General features: G+C 41.5%; 1 protein-coding gene across 3 annotated transcripts in view; it reads left to right on the top strand.

The window, feature by feature from the left end:
- cadm4 (cell adhesion molecule 4) overlaps positions 1-21,477 on the top strand; it is a 236,442-nt gene that overhangs the window by 153,132 nt on the left and 61,833 nt on the right. The window contains exon 1 of one of the 3 annotated variants that reach the window (XM_077527562.1): positions 19,477-20,846. The exons of 1 other annotated variant lie outside the window; for it this stretch is intronic. In XM_077527562.1, coding sequence (XP_077383688.1) covers positions 20,732-20,846 — 115 coding nt within the window. In that variant the 5' untranslated portion in view covers positions 19,477-20,731. Of the gene's footprint in view, positions 1-19,476; positions 20,847-21,477 lie in introns of those variants that run through there. One more of the 3 variants, XM_077527564.1, reaches the window with a different exon arrangement.

The raw sequence follows: 21,477 nt of genomic DNA on the forward strand, positions 1-21,477 counted from the left end.
AACCTAGCTGATTGATAGCCGTTGGTTGGATAGATAGATAGATAGATAGATAGATATTTACAGTATGTATTTAGCTGCTTAGCAAGTTGACTTGATAATAAACTGTGGTCATTTAGTTGATCTACGTTTGGCTGGGTTAGCTTTGTATCAAGTTAGTTAGTTTGAAAGGTAGTTGACTTGGTAATATGTAAGATGTTCGCTGCCTACTTAGCTGTCATCTTGCTGACAAGTTCCATGGGTAGGTGGTTGGTTAGTTTGTAAGATAGTACACTAGATAATTAGCTTGTTGTTAGTCAGTTGTTTTAAATATCTATTTAGCTCATTAGCTAGTTCGTGAGAGAGTTCAGAAACTTGTTTGCTCGATAGTTCGCTAATCATTTGAGCTTGTTTAAAGGTGGGTTCAATGATATTTTTGTGGTTGCGTCTTCCGGGTGGATCATCTTAACGATTGTTTCGCGATCCTGTCAATCAACGTGCGCGCTCGTTCCTAGCTGCGCACTTCGAGTGTTTGTAGCATGTAGTGAGCTTCGGATTTGGCCATTCATCGTTGTAGCTCCGCCGAGCTGACCGCGTACTTTGAAAATAGCTGAGAGCCGCAAGAGGACATCCGTATGAAGCCAGGCCGGCTGCAGAGACCGATGAAGATGAGCTCGGACGTTAGCGACATTTGAGAGGCATTTCCCCCGGACGAGCAAGGTCTTCCGCATGCGCAGTTTTTTAAACGTGACAAACAGCTTCCACTTTTCGAGAACACCATTGAATCCACCTTTAAATTGGTTTACACTCATAAAACATTAGTTAAAAGGTGTTATATTAATCTATCTATTATATTCAAATCATTTTTTTGAGGTGTCCCTACAACAACAATTTCCAGGACTAAAAATTAAAAATTCAATCAAGCAATACGTCTTAGTTAAGTGACGGGAAACTTGGAAATTGGGAAAGGGCAAACGGCGTTAATTTCACACTGGCGTGCATGCACAATGCATTTAATTAGAAGAGCTTCGGCGAGCCGTCATCATAATTACTGGACCCAAAAATAGGAGAAATATGGGAACTACATGAGGAGCCTTGGGGGACAAAAAGTTATGAAATGCAAAGGCTTTAAATCCTATTGATAGTCGAGGCCCAACAAGGACTGACGGCTCCATAATGTCGTCTCATAACGTGGCGTCTTTATTGTCCGAGGAGATTTTTGCGGCGGAGCAACAGAACAGTCGCACAAAAAAATAGTCGACCACTACAAGCAATGCTGGAACGAATTATTTCCCAAATGAGTATTCCTCAACGCAATCATAAATCAAAGGGGTATATTCACGCGAAATATTGCACCACAACTGCACCCGCAGTCTGCGCCCAGTTACCCACCTATTCACTAAGGATATTGCTCTAATCATATACCGGCGCAAACACGCCCACAAAACTGACAGCTTGGAGCAAATTTGCATCTGATTTACCACACATGGCAACCGTTGCCGATCATCCCGGGTTACGTTTTGTGTCCTGAACCAACACGGAAAATTTTTCTCTCTCTCTCGCTCTCTCTCCTCTCTGCGTGATCAGCCATGCAATTTGTGCCTCAAATGGCATGCTCTGCTGTCATGAACCCGGGATCGAGGTTGTGGCAGGTTAATACATGCTTTCCAAAAACGTTATTTGCGTCACGCAAACTCGGTGTGGCTCTTTGCGCTGATGTTAGTGAATTAGACGCTGCATATCAATGAGTCTCATTTGCATTGGGGTGGGCATATTTTACGTCAAATGTATGCAAATTGCCTAATTTACATACGCGCAAATAACACCGGCGCACCGTGGCGCAGTCCGGTTGGCAGAGCACTTAGTGACGGATTTCCCCATCTGCGCGTGTTTAGTGAATTAGGCGCACCCGGATTGCTCCGTTTTTACCGGTTAGTGCGGTGCAAAAGCGACGCAAACCTTTAGTGAATATGCCCCAGAATTTCCTAAACATAACCCTAATCCAAATTCTTTAACACACATAACCCTAACTGCTATGCCTAACCCCTTCCCCTAACCCGCAATCCTAACCTTAATCCTGACACCTCCAACACATTTATCACATACCCAACTGGTACAGCTGTGGCAGTTGTGAAAGCACAATATAAACAAAGCTGAGTTGCGCAAGGCCTTTCCCTAACCTTTGAAACTCAACCGCTACATCTGCCCGTGTTTATACATTACAGCAGGGGGCACATACATTTGCATACATTTTTAATGCAAAACGATCGTTAAATAGCAAGTCGGGAGTCTGTTTGCGCCTCATTTATTCATCCGAAACGCATTCAAAGCAGTCGAGATTTTTTGGGAATTAAAACGTCGACGCTGGCGATGACGCCGGCACGCGTCCCGTCACTAAACTGAAAGACGGTCGAGGCATCCTTTTGGGAGACAATGAGCTCCAAATAGACTATAACTTTGAGTTTGTTGACATCTTTGACATTATAGACAAAAGCAGGAAAGTCACTGCGGCGCTAACCGGCTAATAAAACACTCATAAAGACCTCGTAAAGCGCTTAATACGCAGCCAGTCTACCTGCAGCGTGTTTAATATGCAGCGAGTAACGGCGGCGAGGAAGGCAGAAGAATGCGTTGGGAGTCGATGAGAGGGAAGGAATGGGGAAAGAGTTTGCCAAGATAGCACGAGCGCTGGAGCAAATCAAAGTAAAATTAAGTGCATTTACATATTCAGATGAGCGTTTCCAGTTCAGCCTGTCTAATTATTTCATCTCCATTTTTTTTCCCGTACAATGCGCGAGCAGCGGGCCGTGAGGAAAGTTTTTCCCGTCCTTGCCAGTTATCGGTCTCTCCCGCCCCCCGTTCAGGGTCCTCCCCATCGCAGACGCTTTGCGTTATCCGGTTCATTACCATACTCATTTTTTATTTCCCATCGTCCACTTGTTCTGTCGATCTCTTCTTCCCGTCTCCGGCCCCCTCAAACTCCCGTCGTCTCCCGCCATGTTTTATGCATGCCAGGTTAGCGCCGCATGTGTCCGCCAAACCAACCGCGAATGCCCCGACTTCGTCATTGTTTTATGACCTTTTCATGCATTCAGCACAGGGCCAAGTCGTTCATGGAATTGTATTAAACATATCATACGTAAAATGTTAATAACATTTCAAAAATGTTCAGTTGGGCGTATCCAATGTGAGAGATGGTGGTGGAGTCATTTCAGTAAAACCAGCAAGAGATTTGAGATTTCCAGGTTGCTCTTTTTTTTTTTCCGTACTTTTCGTGTTATTGGTAGCAGGAGTTGTCAAAAAGTTTTAGGTGCCCACACACGGAAACTTCTGGCAGTTGTGTTTAACGCAGTAAACTCTCGATGCTGATTGGCTGTTGTGACAAAGGTTATTTTAGTTAAAGGGATACTTGACTCATTGAACAATTATCAGCATTGAAAAGTTAATATTTTACCCAGAATGAATTTGATAACGTCATTATCTTTCATGTACAAGTAATACCTTTAAAAAGTAATTTTTCTATTTGCTGTCGACTGATGATGACATCACCTGTGTCGAGGAAGTAGGTAACGGCCAATCATGGCTCACCTGTTTTCTGGGTTTGGTCAGTAAACGGAGCCATGATTGGTCGTTACCTACTTCCTCAGCACAGGTGATGTCATCATCAGTTGACAGCAAGTAGAAAAAATACTTTTTAAATGTACTAAATGAGTCAAGTATCCCCTTAACGAAAACTAATGAAAAAACTAAAATCCAAAAAAAACAATTTCTTTAACTAAATAAAATAACGAAAATGCTTCTTAAAAAAAAAAAAAACTTAACTGAAACTACATTTTATATTTACATTATATTTATTAACTAACTACAACTAACTATATTTACAGCGAAAATGTCCCTTGTTATAGTCTTTGGTACCGTTATTAATTTAATAAATGAGCCTTTGGGGATGATTTTTAAACGTGATTTTAGTATATTTATTTATTTGGATATAAACCGGAATAAGGACTTTTGAAAGTGTGCCACACAGAAGTGATGTCATCCAGTGAACAGCAGCCCACTAGTTAATCTAATTTGTTCCCAAAAACATATAAATACATTCTATTTTAAATATTACCATGCTCCCAAAGACGTATTTATACCTTCTTTTTTTTTTTATGCTAGAGCATACAGAAGGCTTTGATGCAGCCTCTGAACTGAAAAGAACGTTTGAAGCAATGGTCGTTATTACAAAAACAGCCAGTGGGTGACTTCAGAGTATAAGAGACCAGGGCCATGTTTTCCCAGCTTCAACAAAATGTCGCAAAAGCAAGGTTTTCGGGTCTTGGCCCGACCCGAATCGCTGATTTTGCATCACCTGCCATTTCCTTTGACTTCATACTGTCGGTAATCACATTGGGCAAATATATCAATTCGCATCTGGTGTGAACGCACAAATTAGAATCGGATGATCCCATGCTCGTCTTTTCGCTGTTGCTACAGCTAGTAAACGTCTTTCTATAAAACAGTGACAAATGTAGATTAGATTGGTTATGCTACACCCTACTTCACATCCAAATCAGCTATCAAATGCACCGGGCTACTTCCCTTTTGGTCACCTAGCAACCAGCCCCAAATATGGGTCAGCTTGTGCTGTGCAACCGTCGTACCTGCTCCGTGCTAGCCAATGGTGGTTGCCACGGAATTCAAGTGAAGTGAGTCAGCACCTTAATGCCACTAGTAAATGTATTACATTACCAGTAATGCAGAAGGTGTCCCCAATTTTTTTTTTTGTCCCTTTTATCCCACCATTTTCTTCCTGACTTCCCTCGCTTGCTCGTTATATTTCAGTCTTTCCACACAGCACTTGGACCGCCATGCTCTGTTTGCGCTAAAACAAGAAATGTTCTCAGCCAATGATTGGGAAAATGAACAGTTATTCTTTAATTGAATGTTACAGAAATACTAATGTGGCTTAATCCGAGCCACTTTGCTGTTAAAGTGTTCCACTGCATATCCGCAACACAAATTCACGTATTAAGTTTTGTTTTTTTGGAATTCCTTTCAGTTTCTGGAAAACTCATGTAACTCGTATAAAAGTATTATATTTGATGCACTCTTATGACATCTTGGGAGTTAATGGTATACAGTAATGTACCTGTAATGTTTTCTATCTATAATAATCAAAATTGTATTGACCACTCCTCAAAATCATTTTTTTTTATGTGCAAGGACTATGTTAAAGTGAGAGGAGGAGAATTCAACTGACGTGGCAGCCATCTTAGTTTCATCTATAGTTAAAGGGATACTTCAGCAGTAAAAAGTTGATATTTTGTCCTGAATGAATTTGATAGTCATTTTTCATGTACAATTAATACCTTTAAAAAGTAATTTTTCTACTTGCTGTTGACTGATGATGACATCACCTGTGCTGAGGAAGTAGGTAACGAGTCACGAACAATCATGGCTCACCTGTTTCCTGGGATTGGTTAGCAAACTGAGCCATGATTGGTTCTTGTCTACTTCCTCAGCACAGGTGATGTCATCATAAGTCGACAGTAAGTAGAAAAATGACTTTTTAAAAGGTACTAACTGTCAATAGAAAAATAGTGACGTTACCACATTAATTATAGACAAAATATGAACTTTTTTTTTACTGCTGAAAATGGCTCAATGAGTCAAGTAACTCTTTAATTATTTTTCAAGTACAATTAATACCTTTAAAAAGTCATTTTTCCACTTGCTGTCGACTGAAGATGACGACATCACCTGTGCTGAGGAAGTAGGTAACGACCAATCATGGCTCAGTTTGCGATCCAAAAACAGAAAACAGATGAGCCATGATTGGTCGTTACATACTTCCCAGCACAGGTGATGTCATCTTCAATCGACAGGTGTAAATATTAGTTTTTAAAAGGTATAAATTGTACATGAAAAATAATTAAGTTATCATTTATTCTGTACAAAATTTTACTGCTGAAAATGGCTTGATGAGTCAATTATCCCTTTTAAATGTCATAAATTATTTTGTATCAAAAAACAAAATGGCAGCTCGTCAGCCATCTTTGTGGAGTGTGTTTTAGACAGAATTCTGCTTGGGTACAACTTTTCCTTTCTTGACTTTTGGGACAATCAGTTATCGAGTTCTGGGTGTGTTTGTTTTGGTTTTTTTTGGTGTTCCAAACGATACGAAAATAACATACAGAAAAAAAAAAAAAAAAAAAAAACTCGACCCAGCAAAGTACCTAAGTTAATTTCGCCTCTATCGGTTGCTGCCAAGTCGTGACAAACCTTTAACACCTTAAAGAACGTGCGTCAAATCTATTTTGAACGCCGGTTCCTTAATCGGCAGTACATATTTGTGTGCGCTCCATTTCTGTTTATGCTTGATAAAAGGAATGTTCAGGTGCTGCTGCCAGCATGGCTGGGTTTTTTTTGTTGTTTTTTTCTTCCTTGCATCTCTATGTATGAGTGCTGTGGCATAAAGTGGTGGCATAAAAGGTTGTTATGAGCTTCAGGTGTTAATTGGCTGAGAGGCAGCGCGTTAATATTCTCCTTGCGAAGCCGGGAAACGGCAGCAGCAAACTGATGAGTGTGTGCTTTCGCTCCGGAGGAAAAGAGAGAGAGAGAGAGAGAGAGAGAGAGAGAGAGAGAGAGCGAGTGGCAGAAAGAGAGAAACAAGAGTGCAAAGGCCCTCTGTAAGGTCACAGCCGGCGAGGAGCAGATTAGGGGAGGGAGGAATAAAAAGAGGAAGAAACTGAGTCTGGAGGGGAGGAAAGAAAAATGTGATCATATAATAAAAAGATGATATCATGCAAGAGAGAAATGAGCGTTGTTCTTTGACGTTTGTTTTTGTTTGACACTTAGAGGATCGCTGATGGAACCAAAACAAATGTCTGACTTGAGCCTTGTGACGATTGATAGCACCAACACATGAAATCTAATGGCATCTTTATAAATACAGTCAAACCTCGGTTTTCGAACATAATCCGTTCCAGAAGGCTGTTCTAAAAGCGATTTGTTCGAAATCCAAAACAATTTTTCCCATTATAATTAATGTAAAGAATTTTAATCCGTTCCAAGTCTAAAAAGTTTTTTTTTTTTTTACACTATTTTACACCATAAACTGCACTGTATACTGTGTACCATAAATAAAAAAGGGTAGAAATAGACACTGTTTTATTTACCCCGCCTACTGCCCAAAGCCAGCTGGGATAGGCACCAGCACCCCCCGCGACCCTTGTGAGGAGTAAGCGTTAAAAAAAAATGGATGGATGAATGTATTAGTATACGAAAAGGGTGTTATTTTTCCTCGGAAAAATCAAAAATTAGGGGGGCGTGGCTGGGATGGATTAATGACCTTTCCATTCATTTAAATGAGGAACGATGATTTGGAGTTGGAAAAAAAAATCAAATAATGTCAAATCAATTTTCCTTTTGATAACATGAATCAATTTAAATCTTTTCCCCATAAATTAATAAGAAAATATCATTTTAAAGGCCTTTTTTTTTTTAATCTTAAGTTTCTTGAAATTACTGTTTTCATTAATTGAAAACATTTTCTTACATTTATGAAAGACCTGATTTATTGCACTTCAATTCAGAATCTTTTAAATTTATAGTACTGTATATAGAATTATGAAAATATTTTCATCTCATCCTTGCCGATGTCAATACTTGTGTAACACTTAAGCGATAATAAAAATAAAATTGACTAATATTTGTGGAATTTTTATCACGTACTTGACATTTTTAAGAACTGATGTTCCATAATTAATCTGATATCGGATTGAAGTGAATCGAATCAGAAAAAGTCCAAATTGAATCGAACAGAACTCTTGTGATTGAAATCAAATCAATTGAGGAAATTGGAATCGATACCCAGCCCTAGTTCTGAGTTATGCACATGTTGACAGAACAAATCAAACTCTTATCTCAAAGCAGTCCCCCGTGTATTTGAATCGAAAAGCAGATTCTCGTTGCCAGCCGAACGAGGGTCGCTCTCGGGCGCGAGAAATGACAAGTCGTTAGGCACCATCTTGGGGATGCACGGCGGCAGGTAACACTGTTTGGCTTTCATCTCGCGAAGACGAGCTTTAGCCGTCTCTCACCTCCCAAGAGCTGTCGCGTTATGCATAAAATATGGCGCTACCTCGCGCCGTAACCCGTGTGTGCTTTTATGAATGCAGGTTTTTACGCGCCGTGTGTTTAAGTGTAAAGCGTGTCCGCCCTGCGGCTTTCTTCATTTGAGCAAACAAGGAAACCTGCGGCGGCCTTGAATGCATTTGCACTCATTTATATTGTTCACGCGGATTACTGCCCACACTACCTCGGAAGCTAATAAATAAATCTTTTCGTCAAGGTACGACGACCAGTTAAAAATTGCCCAGCAGGAATGCGCATTAAGGAAATCTATAGTTTGTCGGAATCTTTTACCTATCAGGGGACATTCAAAGGAGTCATACTGGGATGGCCGCTCCTAATGTGGGCTAAAGCGTGCTTAGCACACAATATGTGAAAGTCACCTGGATGTTTACCGTCCATTTGGACTCGCCGGCGGCTGGATCTGCCAGTTTTATCCGGCTTTCGGTGTCTTCCGTGGCTGTACTGTTTTTGAACAGGTGCTTCTTTGTTGTGAGGCGTAATTTCACCTTTGATGTCAGCTGTGGGACGCTAATTCCCCGTGAGTTTCTTTGTTGTCAGTGATTCCATATAATTCAATATGTATTTTACGCATGTGATACGTCACGATGATCACGTGACTGTCCAAAATGCCCGATGCAGTACTTAAGGTGACAGGCAAACAGAATGCAGAGAGGACCAAGGCAAAACTTGTAGGACAGAATTTAGTAGAACGAAGGCTGAAGTTATTACTAGGAAAGCTACAGAAGCAGGCAGACTTGACATCAGAAGCTCAATCGAAAGGAGAGTGCTGGGAAGTCTGTAAGAGGGCACAAGCGCAATCTGGCAAAGAGCACAGTGAGCAGGAGAGGCTTTTAAATATCGTCTGATTGCTGATTTGAGGCACCTGTGCGCATGAGGTGCCTAAAGTTGCCCTACTTCCAACATGTTGATATTTCTCTTCCTCATTATCAACCGGAGGAGCTGAAATTCCCGCCCAAACTCATGTCAAAATGAGTTTTAATAACCAAAATAAAAAACAGTTTACCACTATCAGCCATTTTGGTTGTTTACTTTCGCCTCAAACGCTTTCAGGTCAGAACTGGGAAACACCAACTCTGATATATCCGACTTCCGACCATGTTCTCGAATGCAGCATAAGGCTGAGCTTTAGCTAGCTGCTAGCTTAGCATACTTTTACGTAAGCAGGACATATTTTGACGGTCTCGCGAACGCGTTTTTGGTCACCGTCTCATGGCGAACGTAGTCGTTAGCAAAACCAACTGCCATAATATGTTCACAGGCTATGCGAGGTCAACTTCACAATAAAAGCACAAAAATTAAGACCGTATATGGATGTCAATACCGTTACTTTTGCCTCAAATGCTTCAGCTCGGAACTGGGGAAAACCAACTCGAATATATCCGACTTCCGACCATTCTCGAATGTAGCATAAGGCTGAGCTAGCTGTTAGCTTAGCATACCTTTGTGTAAGCAGAATATATTTTGACCGTCTCGCAAACACATTTGATCACATGGCAAACCTAGTCGTGAGCAAAACCATCTGCCATATGTTCATTGGCTTTGCGAGGTCAACTTCACAATAAAAGCACAAAAATTAAGACTGTATATGGATGTCAATACTTTTACTTTTGCCTCAAACGCTTTCACGTCGTAACTGGGAAAAACCAACTCTGATATATCCGACTTGCGACCATTTTCTTGAATGCAGCTTAAGGCTGAGCTTTAGCTAGCTGCTAGCCTAGCATACTTTTGCGTAAGCAGGACATATTTTGACCACACGAACGCGTTTGGTCACCTGTCTCATGGCGAACGTAGTCGTTAGCAAAACCAACTGCCAGAATATGTTCACAGGCTATGCGAGGTCAATAAAACCACAAAAATTAAGACTGTATATATGTATGTTAATACCTTATTTTCGCCCCAAACGCTTTCAGGTCGGAAGTGGGAAAAACCAAGTCGGATATAGCCGACTTCCGACCATCCTCACTTGCAGCATAACTGCGGGAGGCATCGGACTAGCTAGTTAGCGCAATCCATCCGCGCAAGCTTTGATATTGCCGCCGGGATCTTGTTTTTGGCAAGTTTTCCCAGCGCGGGAAGTTTCGTTTCACAGGAAGGAAGCGAACATCAATAACGGCTAGATCAGGCGAGCGCTATATTGTAAATGACGGCGATTAAATTCCATATGAAATTCCAAAATGCGGTGTGGGAGTTGATGCCGATAGCAGCAGATGCTCACTGGCCCAGTGCTACAAGGATGAATATAAATCCGTTTTGTTTTTTTTTTCGTTTTTTTTCTTCTTTTTTTTTTGGATGCCAGCAAGCTGCTTTGGGCCAATTAGTTTGATTTGGCCAACACTCCTCGTGTACTGTAAACAAGTGGCGTCATTTTTGCTACTTTAGAGTCATCAAACGCCAGAAGACTGTGCAAGGATGTCTCCACGTTGTGAGAAGTAAGATCAAATTTAGAGTTGGCAAAGAGATTCGTGGTAATTGATTTGGTTGAGTTTGCTTTAAAGAATAAATATAAAATGGAAAAGAAGAACAGCAGCTTGATTGAAAATTGTGCTTTCTCAAGCTGTATGCTCAAGCACTGTGTGGTTTTACAGATCTATTTTTTTTTTTTTTTTTTATTATTCCAGCTATCACTTGTGTGATTTCCTTGAACCACACGCTGAAGAACCAGATTATGAAACTGCTTCTCTGAATAGCCTGAAAAGTTTATTCCAAAAGTTAAGTTTGAACAGTCGCAGCCTGTCAGACGACCATTCAATGATAAAAATCTTACTTTTTTTGTCTGCTTTGCTTTCTTTCAGACTTTCATACTTGGAATATCCTTGTACAAAGCAAATTGATTATTATATTGTCCTTCAATTTTCTTTGTGTTGTCCACTTTATTATTCTAGAGAAAAACAATCCTTTAGCAAGAAACTGAATTTTCATTGTGCCTGAACTTCCCAACTAAATAAATGACTAAATAAATAAATGATTAAATAAGTAAATGACAAAGTGAATATAAAAAATATAATTCAAAAATTAAATTCAAATGTATTATTTTTATTTTCACTCATTTATTTAGTCATTTATTTCTGTTTAATTTTTGCAGTTTTGTTCCTCCATAGGCAGCAACATACCAGTAAAAACAGCTCTAATGCTGTTCTCTTCCCCCCCCCCACGTTGGCACCGAAGAAGATTGTGCTGAATTAGTTGCGGGGATAAATCACGGCGTTGATTTGGCTCCTGTTGGCTTCTTGTGGCACCAAGACAGGAAAAAAAAAAAAAAAAAAACGGTGATGGATTTTCCGCATGACGGCTTTTGTGCTCTTATCAAGGTTCTTCCTCCCCGTGTTTGTTTAATCGCTGCTCTTAAATGAAGTCGACACAAGGCCATCGTTTAAAATGCAATCGTCAAGCTCCGAGTGACAGAATCCTTCAAACTTCACGTCGCGTCGCAATATCCCAGGAGGAATGAGCTAAAATTGGCGCCCCCCCCCCACCCTTTTGTAATTGTCAAGATTGATGTATGATTTGGATGAGACTAATAATAGGATGCCCACAATGGCGACCGCCGATTCTTTATGCCTTTGCTTCCGCTCCGCAGAACCCGAGCGAAGCCGGCTGCCAAGCCTGCCGACTTCCAAAGAGAGAATTTAATCTCCTGCCTTATTGTCGACACACAAAAAGAAGGTGAATTAGAAGCTCGATCAAGACCGGGATAATCACTTGTACGGCTCAACTTTAAATTCTAATATCCGGCCAGGAGAAAGACGTAAGCAAAAAAAAAAATCTCACAAAATGTCCGCCCAAATGTACCCAAACATAATCGATCGGCGTGACCAAGAATTAGCCCGCGCCGCCGTGGAGCTGTGACTTTTCTAATTAGTGAGTTCGCAGCAAATCCGCTTGGATTAGCTGGGCTCAAGGGTGGCGATTAACACCGAGTCGGCCCCCGAAATGAGCGCGAGATGGGGATGGACGGGCATCTGCTGAGAAGGCCAACCCCTCGCGGGGGACCCGCAGGAGGCTCAAAATGGTTGACTAAAAATGTCTCCTTACTTAAGTGTGGCTTAACGGCGGAGGATGAGGGCCCTTCTCGTGGGAATTTCGGAGGATTTGATACGAAAATATATTGTAATTAGTGGAAAGCCGATGTCACTTTCTTTGAAAAGCTTATCTTCTTATTAAAAATAAAAAAAAAGATGGTCATGTTAATTGCCTCAAATGAACTTGCCTCAAATTCAAATGAGAAACTGCAAACATAGATGTCTTTTTGCTCTGATTAATGTGCATTGTCCTTTTAAAAAAAAAAAGTGCCAGCAGGTACTAATTAGCCCCAATGACAACATGTGTAGTCCACGGGTTGATCTAAAAATAGCTCACCAATGATGGCACAATGTGACTTGGAGGAATTTAAACATGTTATGTTCTGGGGTTGGATCCCAAAAACGCAGACACGAATACTATTTATTGGCATCGAGAGGTGTGGAACAAACTTGACTAGACGAGAAACAACGAGAGTTGCACAGAGGAACAGAGGTAATAATCCGACAAAAACACACACTTCTATATTCAAATAATCTATATTCTGTTCTGAAAATACATGAATAAATGCATTAATTAATTAATAATTAATTAGATTGTGTTCAACAGTGTTAATTTTGACAAGAATTTTTTATTTAGTTTTAGTTATAGTCTCTTGACTAAAATTAATTACAATTTTAGTCAACATTTAGATTTAATCCAATTTTAATCGACAAAAAAAGAGCAAAAGATTTTCGTGATGAAAAACATCCCGAAAATTTTTCAGAATCTTAACTTGACTAATATCAGGCCACACCTACTAGTGGCAAAGTTGGTGTATTGCAGTTTGTATATTATAATGACATCATTTGAAATTGGTATAGTAAAAACAATCATGAATTTATCTTCCCATAGGAAGTAACACAAATAAAAATTCCTTCTTGCTAGGGTCAAATTGTTTCCATCAAACCTTATTTTACTGTAAGGACCGTTTTTTTTAAAGTAACATTTTAACATTCTTTGACCAAAATATAAGTATTCGTGATGCTTAATACCACGTTTTTTTCCTCAATCAATCAATCGTTCAATCAAATCGTTTTGTTAAACAATAAAATAATAATTCTTGTTCTGTTGTAAAATGCATCATTTGGAGTTCGTTTAACTATCAGAAATTAAACAAATTATTTTAGTTAGTAAAATAAATTCAATTTACATTAATTACAATTATTTTAATAATAGTATAATTCATGCTAAAAAAATGTAATCTTTAAAAATCATTTTTGCTAATATTTTGATGTTATTTTTTTTTTACATATTTATAATTGTGTATTTTATAATTAACTTAATTTAAATCAGCAAACAGTTAATTGTTTATTTTACAAATTTTTGTTTCAATTATTTCTAATGCATTAATAAACCATATATAATGGGATAAATAAAAATAAAAATGAATAAATACATTTAAATATCCCATTTCAAGGGAGGGGGAAACATGGAAAATTGTTTGGTGGCCCGCTTGCCATGCTTTCGCCACACCTTTGATAAATTGTCCATGTGTCAATTTGAGTGTTTCAGATTACTCACCCATCGCCCAAAAATCGCGTAAAATCAAGATCCCCCAAAGCGCAATAGAAAATGGACATGGATGGATATAAAACATGAAGTCAACAAAATTAAAGGATCTGAGAAGTAGCGACAGCGGCTAACGAGTTTGGTAGCTAGCGGCTAATGTTAGCACAGCCTGAACTTCGCATCCTTTCTGGGGCAACGTTTGTTTTTTTTGTTGTCATATCGGTGAATATTACTATTGCACTTACGCATAAAAGGTTAACGTTTACATGATACAATCGCTTGTTATTTTCAACATCGCTACAGGACATCAGTCGTAAGTAACCCACGCTAATACTTCGATACTGCAGCGACGTCCTTGGGGGGGGTGTGGGGGGGTATCTTTGATTTATCTTCACCTCGCCACAAAACATGGCCTCCCCCTGCAGTTTGCCAGCTAATAAACCCTCAAGATCACACGCACGCATGCTCAATGGCGCGCACTCGCACGTCCTCCAGGGAGGGGGAAAAAAAGATCCGACGCTACCCAAGAAGCGCCTACAGGACAAAAAAGAAATTTAATCTCGGATAAACCCCCTCACCCCACCAGCAGCGAGACCGCCCCCTTAGATAGCATCTCTACATTAGCGCGCTGCTATCCCGTCACACGCACACCTTGGCCACATTCTTGCATCTTTCCCCCTATCGTCTGTTTTTTTTTTTTTTCTTCCTGCCCTCCCTCTTCTTCTGCCACCATCATCCTCAATCTGTCCCCCGGCGGTGGCCCGCGCTGTAAACATCTATATTTCCCCCCCCCCCCTCCCCTTCGTCAGAGTGCTTTGATAGCGTGGCTATTAAACGCCGCCGCGACCTCGCCGGCATGCTCAAGCAGGCAAGGCAAGGGCTCCTCGTCAGGCTGCTGGAGTGTTTCATATTTTGCGCACGCAGCTGACTTGAGCCCCTTAAGTGCTTTGGCAACACTTATTCCGACGCGCGGGCACAACGGAGCCCATTAAAAGTTGGATTTGAATGAGAGGGGGCGCAAGCGAGGAGAGGCGAAAAGGGGCGACATCATTTGTCAGTGCGGGTGTGTTGTTGTGTGCTGGTGTGCCTTTAAGGGGCGTTGCCAAGTTCAGACGCTGGAGTTGGCTGAAATCACTTCCCTGTAGCTATCTATTATGATATGAACCGATAGCGCATACGCGCCAGTGCAAGCCGTTGAAGTCACAGGGTGGCCATCTTGCTCCTCCCATCTCAAGAGCAGACTACTGTATAAACTATACGGTAACGTACAGATGACATATTACAACTCGTTGGCAGTTAGTATATGACCAGAGGCGGAGTAGGGGGGGTTGTGATCAATATTTTTAACAAGTAAAATATAAATAAATAAAATTAACAAGAATGTGCTGCTTTGAAGACCACCTTTTTCATTTATTGCTCAGTTCCTTAGACCCCAATATTAGATTTGGCAGAGGCATCTGACAGTTGTAATTCTTAAATAAAAAACTATACAAGTTTCCTCCTGTACATCAATTTATACATGTATTTAAGGCAAGTTGTAAAATATCTGAAGTCCTCTTGTTTATTTTTAACAAAACAACACAAATCATGCTGTTTCTACTAAGTACTGTCTCAAATGTTCTCAGATTTCGACAGTGTAAAGGTATAAGATCGTACTTTGAGAAACGTTTCTTGGGAAGAGCAATATGGCGGCCTCGCAAACTTCAAAAGTCTCGGCTTATCGGCTATCCAGTCATATATAGCTCAGTGGCTGAAGTCTTTGTGAGTGTTTTCACATTGTGTTTGCGTGTTCAACTCTTTGTCCCGTTCAATAAATGTCGGTAACTGTGTGCTACTTTAATACCACGAAAAAGAAAAAGTAAATTATAGTTATAATGCAACATTGACGGCTATGTTCCAACATAAATGTTAATCCGACCACTAGCTAATTTACTAGCTCATAGCATGGCGCCATAGTAGACACTTGTTTGATATACTGTAATTGTGTGTCAAGTTGTTTTACATCAAAAAGATGAGAGAAAATTGTATGTGAAATAGTTTTAGATCTGAAATGTTTAACATCATCAACTGACAATGCTTTTTTTTACTGGGGTAAATTGATTGTCCTGACTAAAAACTAGACTAAAATGTTGACAGTTTTTTTTTTTTTTTTTTACTAAATCTAGATGAATAACAATTACTTGGACTAAAATGCTAGATTTATAGTTGACTAAAAATAGACTAAATAAAGGTTGAGGTTGAATAACTGATATCGGCGCCGATATTGGGCATTTTGACGAATATCGGTGTTTTTTTTGTTTGTTTTTTTTCTCCAAAATCTGACGGCCGATAAAAGGGAAAGCCAAAACCATTTTAGTCTCAGGGAACTATTTGTTTAAATTTTAAGTTAACTTTATGAGATGCTGCTGATTCTGGGTAACCTTCTGAACGTTTTGTTTTTGTTTGACGTTAAAACAACGAAATGCAAAAGTTTCAGATTTCAGGTATTTTAAATTTGGGGGAAAAATATTTCCTGTAGAAGACTCGAGATGTGTTTACTTGTTTCCATTTAACTTTCCAAGACTTACTGATAACGTTGGGAGCTCCCAGTCTACAAAATTGTCCAAGATTTTTCAAATAAAAACTCCTGCATTTTGAAAAGGCTGATTTGTTCAATAAGCAATAATTAGATTGACATTTCTATGTTAAATAGTTTGGACGTCAATATTAACTCAAAACCAACCCCCCCAACCGCCCCCCCCCCCTCCCCCCCCTCCATTTTGTTAACTGAAAATGACTATTGGTTTTAAATATCAGTTCGCGGCCTCTTTGACTACTAATAATCGTCATCGGTGTTCGCCCTGAAAAAAAAAACCTATCGGTCCATCTCTCGTTGACATAGTCTTTAATGCTCCCTGGTCCACGTTTCCTCCATGTCGCCGCCGTCCTCGTTTTGAAGACCCCAAGATCCCAATCAACGGCTCACACAAATACACCCTCAGCAAGTCGTGCGCGGATTTTTAATGCCTTCCCGCTCTCGTCGGCAATTACGAGCGGTCGCTGCGCTTTATTAAAAGCCGGCCGATAAAAACGTTTGACTTTATTGGACGTGATCGTAGCGCGTGCGGCGGCGTTTGTAGACCGATCAGTGGACGAGGAACAATGAGAGGTGGCGTCGTAACGGCGCAACTGTTTGTTGTCTTCTTTGCGTTTTAACGGGACAATGAAAGTCACGGGGGCCTCTGTGGCTGGCGTCCATCGCTGGCTTTGTACTGCCGCTTTGGTTGCCAATTGTTGTAATGATCGCGCACGTGACGACGGGGGGGGTTTGTTGGTAGAACAAAGGAACTGCATTATGGATGATGTGATGAAAAAAATATCACAAAGCAGCATCCGAGCTATGCTCCTCCCAAGAACGGAGTTTGTATTGCCGAGAGTATAATTGGCTCAGTCCATCTTTCCACCTGTCTGCATTGACGGTACAGTTTAGGTGGTCCGCCAACTGTTGGGTCGGCATGCGTTTCTCCATGGAAACGATAAACAAGACAGCGTGTAAGAAAGCACCTAATAACATTCATTGTTACGGAATGTGGATCTACTCAGTCATCGAGGTCATTTCTCAGGACATGAATCATTTACCGTATTTTCCGCACTATAAGGCGCACTAAAAGCCTTTTAATTTTTTCAAAAGCTGACCATGCGCCTTATATATGGATCAATATTGAGCCGCAAAAGGTCTCGCTGTCAAGATGCTATCGTGACCCTGCACGATCGGTGACGCTCATGCGCAGAAGATCCCGCCATCTTGGATCGCTAGCTAATACTACTACTTTACCTCAGAGAAAATAATAAAACAGCTCTTTATTCAATTTGGGAGTGAATAGAGTTGTCAGAAAGCTGGTTTGTAATCTAGTAATAAAATTTGACTGACCTATCTGACTGTTTTGTTGACATTCCCTTTAGCGCAGCACCATCTAATGGATGCATAATGTAACCCCCAGCCTCTACTGTAGCGCGTTATATATGGAAAAAGTTTCAAAATATGTCATTCATTGAAGGTGCGCCTTATAATGCGGTGCGCCTTATATACGGAAAAAGTTTTAAAATATGTCACTCATTGAAGGTGCGCCTTATAGTGCGGAAAATACGGTACTTGTCAGTAATCCAGGGGTCTCCAAGTTGGGTCCTCGAGAGCCCCTATCCAGCCGGTTTTCCATGTTTCTCCTCCAACACACCTGATTCATGATCGGGATCGTTATCAGGCTTCTGCAAAGCTTGCTGATTAGTTGATCATTAGATTCAGCTGTGCTGAAGGACGGAGACATGGAAAACAGGCTGGATAGGGGCTCTCGAGGACAGAACTTGAAGACCCCTGCAATAATCCTTTCAAAACCCGAATACTACCAATATATATTTTGTAAAACCCGAATAAGAACCCCATTTCTAACCCGAATATTTGTTCATATAAGCGCGATCGGGTTATACTGTATTTGTTCTACACATGCTCTATTCGAAAATAATCTTGGTCTTTTGAGTACAGGAACTATTGGCATGCGCGGCAGCCATCTTACGTTGCTATTCCTTAAGTGACCCTAACTTGAATACATTGATTTCTCTGCGGAGTCCTGTGTTATTTTCTGTCTCTACGGCAAAAAATGCCACAGTGCGTATTTATACACACACATATATGCATGTAAGTCCGTATGTCTGATGCGCAACCCACCAGAAATACACAAGCAGAGGTAAACAAATATGGCGAAACTGAACCAACTTTTGGGGCGAGTAGGAAACCGACAACTTTATTCGTGTGGTGAGTGACATATGTCTTTTATTGACCGTAGAACATCCATCCATCCATCCATCCATCCATCCATCCATCCATTTTCTTATAGCAAATATTTCAGGAACCGGAATTTTTAACCTTACCCCGTATATGGACTACATGTAAACATAGTTATTAGGCGTTTTTCCACCAACAAGCCCAGGAACTTTGAGTGCTGGGTAAAGGGAGTTCTTGGTTGTAAAAGTTCAGCAGGGAATGTAGAATTGTGTTTCCACAGCGTTCTTAGAGTTCTCGGTAATTAATTCAAATGAGTTTGATTGAGCCCAGCTGATGTAAAAACCGCCCCCCAAATTTGACCAATCAGCCGTGTTCATTTCAGCCCGCCCCCTCAAAGTTCCTGCCTGGCTCAGCAAGACCCTGCGGTTGAGATAGTACTTGGATGGCCCCTGGGGAATTTAATTACCCTGGTAATTGTTGTTGGTGGAAAAACGCACAAACGGAATTTTACCAAGGTGAACTGAAATGTTCTCCAAAAGTTCCAGAGGTGGAAAAACGCCTATTGTCTTTGAAGGTGGTCATGTATTTCAATCTTCTGGATGGCAAGTCGCAAATAGCCGTAGTTTGGACACCAATAGCACGATTATTGGTGTCTGTAGCTCATGGATTTCCATCTATCATGGCTGGGTCTGGAACGTAACTCCCACGATGAACAAGGGGATCACTATAACGCTCAACTTTTGCGTTTATGATATGTTCCGCGAATAAGCCCATTTGTTGTCAGCTGTCGACAGCGCATCCCCGCCGCCATAAAGCGCCGGCGTTTAACATAAAGAGGCACTGTGACGCCTCTGCGGGCGCCCGCGCGGATACATTAAGCAAGAGGCGACAGTGAAAAGGGCCCGACACTGCCCAATTCGCAGCCCGCTTCAGTCAACACTGGACAGTCGGCTACATTCACACACACACACACGTCGCCACTGTTTGTAGACCTGAAAGACAAGCATTGTCACATCAACACACACATACACCAACCCTTTAACCTTCACAAAATAGCATGCAAAATATGCAGATGCTGATCCCACACTGGCACACGGATTCAAGCACGGGGAGGCTGGCCGGGGGGTTATATAAACAAGTCGCAAGACAGATAAACGGACACACACACACGATTAGCCGTGACACCGCGTTGGGATTATCGCCGCGTTTATAGATTAAAAGACGCCAACGGAAAACGTTGATGGAGTAGAAGCGACGGCCCGGATCGACCGGCGGATTGGACGGAGCGAGCGGATCAAGACTTAGCGGAGTTTTTTTTTTCTTTTCTGGCGAGTCAGCAACTGTCGAATTGAGATTGGTGACTATCCATCGGGGATGTTTTCCACGTTGAGGGCTGTTGGCTGTTAGAGCTCGTTCTGTTTGCAACGGCATGCAGAGCAGGAGCGCGCCGGCCGTGTTCGGGGTACTAACGCTTTATCCCCCGACGGGTAGTGCTCAGTGAGGTGTGCAGTGAAGCTCACGCAACAGAAAAAGTATAAGGTCCGTACGTACGCTCAGACTTCAGCTATATTACATCTGACGCGTTGCGGTTTATTCCGCCTACTGTTTTGTAAGCCAAATTCACAAAAGGCAACCTCCAGAGGCTTCCGCTCTTCTGCCCCCCGAATCGGATTTTATTTAACCTCACGCTCTGCGCAGATGAACTGCGGCGAGACGCCGCGTCTCCGGGGACGCGGCCGTTCGGGTTAGCGCCTCGCAGGAACGCCGCAGATTGGAAAGAAAAACGGGGCGTGTTCGTTGTTGCCCCAGATTCTTCAGTCCTCCGGGGGCACCGCGATGCATTCATCTGCCGTTCCAAAGTTTGCATGCAGGCATCGTCTGCGGAGATAAAAACCTGCCTCAGCTGGAATCTTTCTTGATGTTTCCCGGCGCGCGCGACTAGCTCAGCACAGGTTGGACTGTAGTTTACAGTCGGAGTTTCGTTTGATGGCATACAACGCTGTATAAGTCACGAAAAAAAATTCATAGGTAGGCCCAGCTGTGTTGTTGTTGCCTGGCTATGCTTCTACATTGTTCGGACGTGTACTTAGTAGCATAAACCCGTCGTTAAAGCTCCTCACTTTTACCTCCTGGCGAGTTACTTTTGTGAACGCAGCAGTGCCGTTGAGCGCAAATTAGTGTTTTTTGTTTGTTTGTTTTTTTGGTGCGTCGACTTGTTAGTCTGCAGCAGAGCAGGCAGGGTCACAGAGGAGCCATTGATTCTAAAGTGCACATCAATACACAATGAGGGCCGCTCGGAGCTCTGTCTTCAGCCGCCGCTGCTGCCGCCGCCCCCCATACCCCCTCTCGCTGGCACTGCGCAGCCTGGTCCTGGTCCCGCTCCTTCTGGGCTTTGCTCGTAAGTCCCGCACGCACACACACATGCATCCCTATTAAAGCAGACGTGCGCTATCGATTCCGCGGGGAGTCATTATGTGGCAAACGGGCCGAAGGAAGCAAGGAACATAATGCTGGCACGCACACCTTCGATCCATATTAAAGCTCGGCTTGTATTGGAGTGGAGAATGTGTAATTACCACCAGCACCGAGCTATTATTTGTTTCTGTATGAATGTTTGTGTGCAACTTCTCGCCAACTGTTATTGATAAAACTCATCAATTTGGATTTTTTTTTTTTTCAAGACTAGTTGGTATCGTTCCAATTACATTTTGGTGGGCAAACTTTTGTGCTCAAGGGCGATGCTTGATTTATTTTTATTTTTATTTTTTAACTCAACAGATTTTTTTTTTAAACCAAAAATATTTAAAGTACATATTTAAAATACTTTAATGTAGTTTTAATGGCAAAGATTTCGTTATTTATAAATTATAATTGTATTGTGCTTACCACGCGTTGGCTACAGGTGCTAGCTTCCAGCTAGCTTGTGAGCTAACAGGTTTGCTCGTTCACGGGGTCAACTGCTTGCTTGGTCTTGTTTCAGTGAACACTTAAGGTAAAGTTAACCATTTATTTAACTCGGCGGCACACGT

This window comes from Festucalex cinctus, chromosome 7 (assembly GCF_051991245.1).
Source record: "Festucalex cinctus isolate MCC-2025b chromosome 7, RoL_Fcin_1.0, whole genome shotgun sequence".
Taxonomy (NCBI): domain Eukaryota; kingdom Metazoa; phylum Chordata; class Actinopteri; order Syngnathiformes; family Syngnathidae; genus Festucalex; species Festucalex cinctus.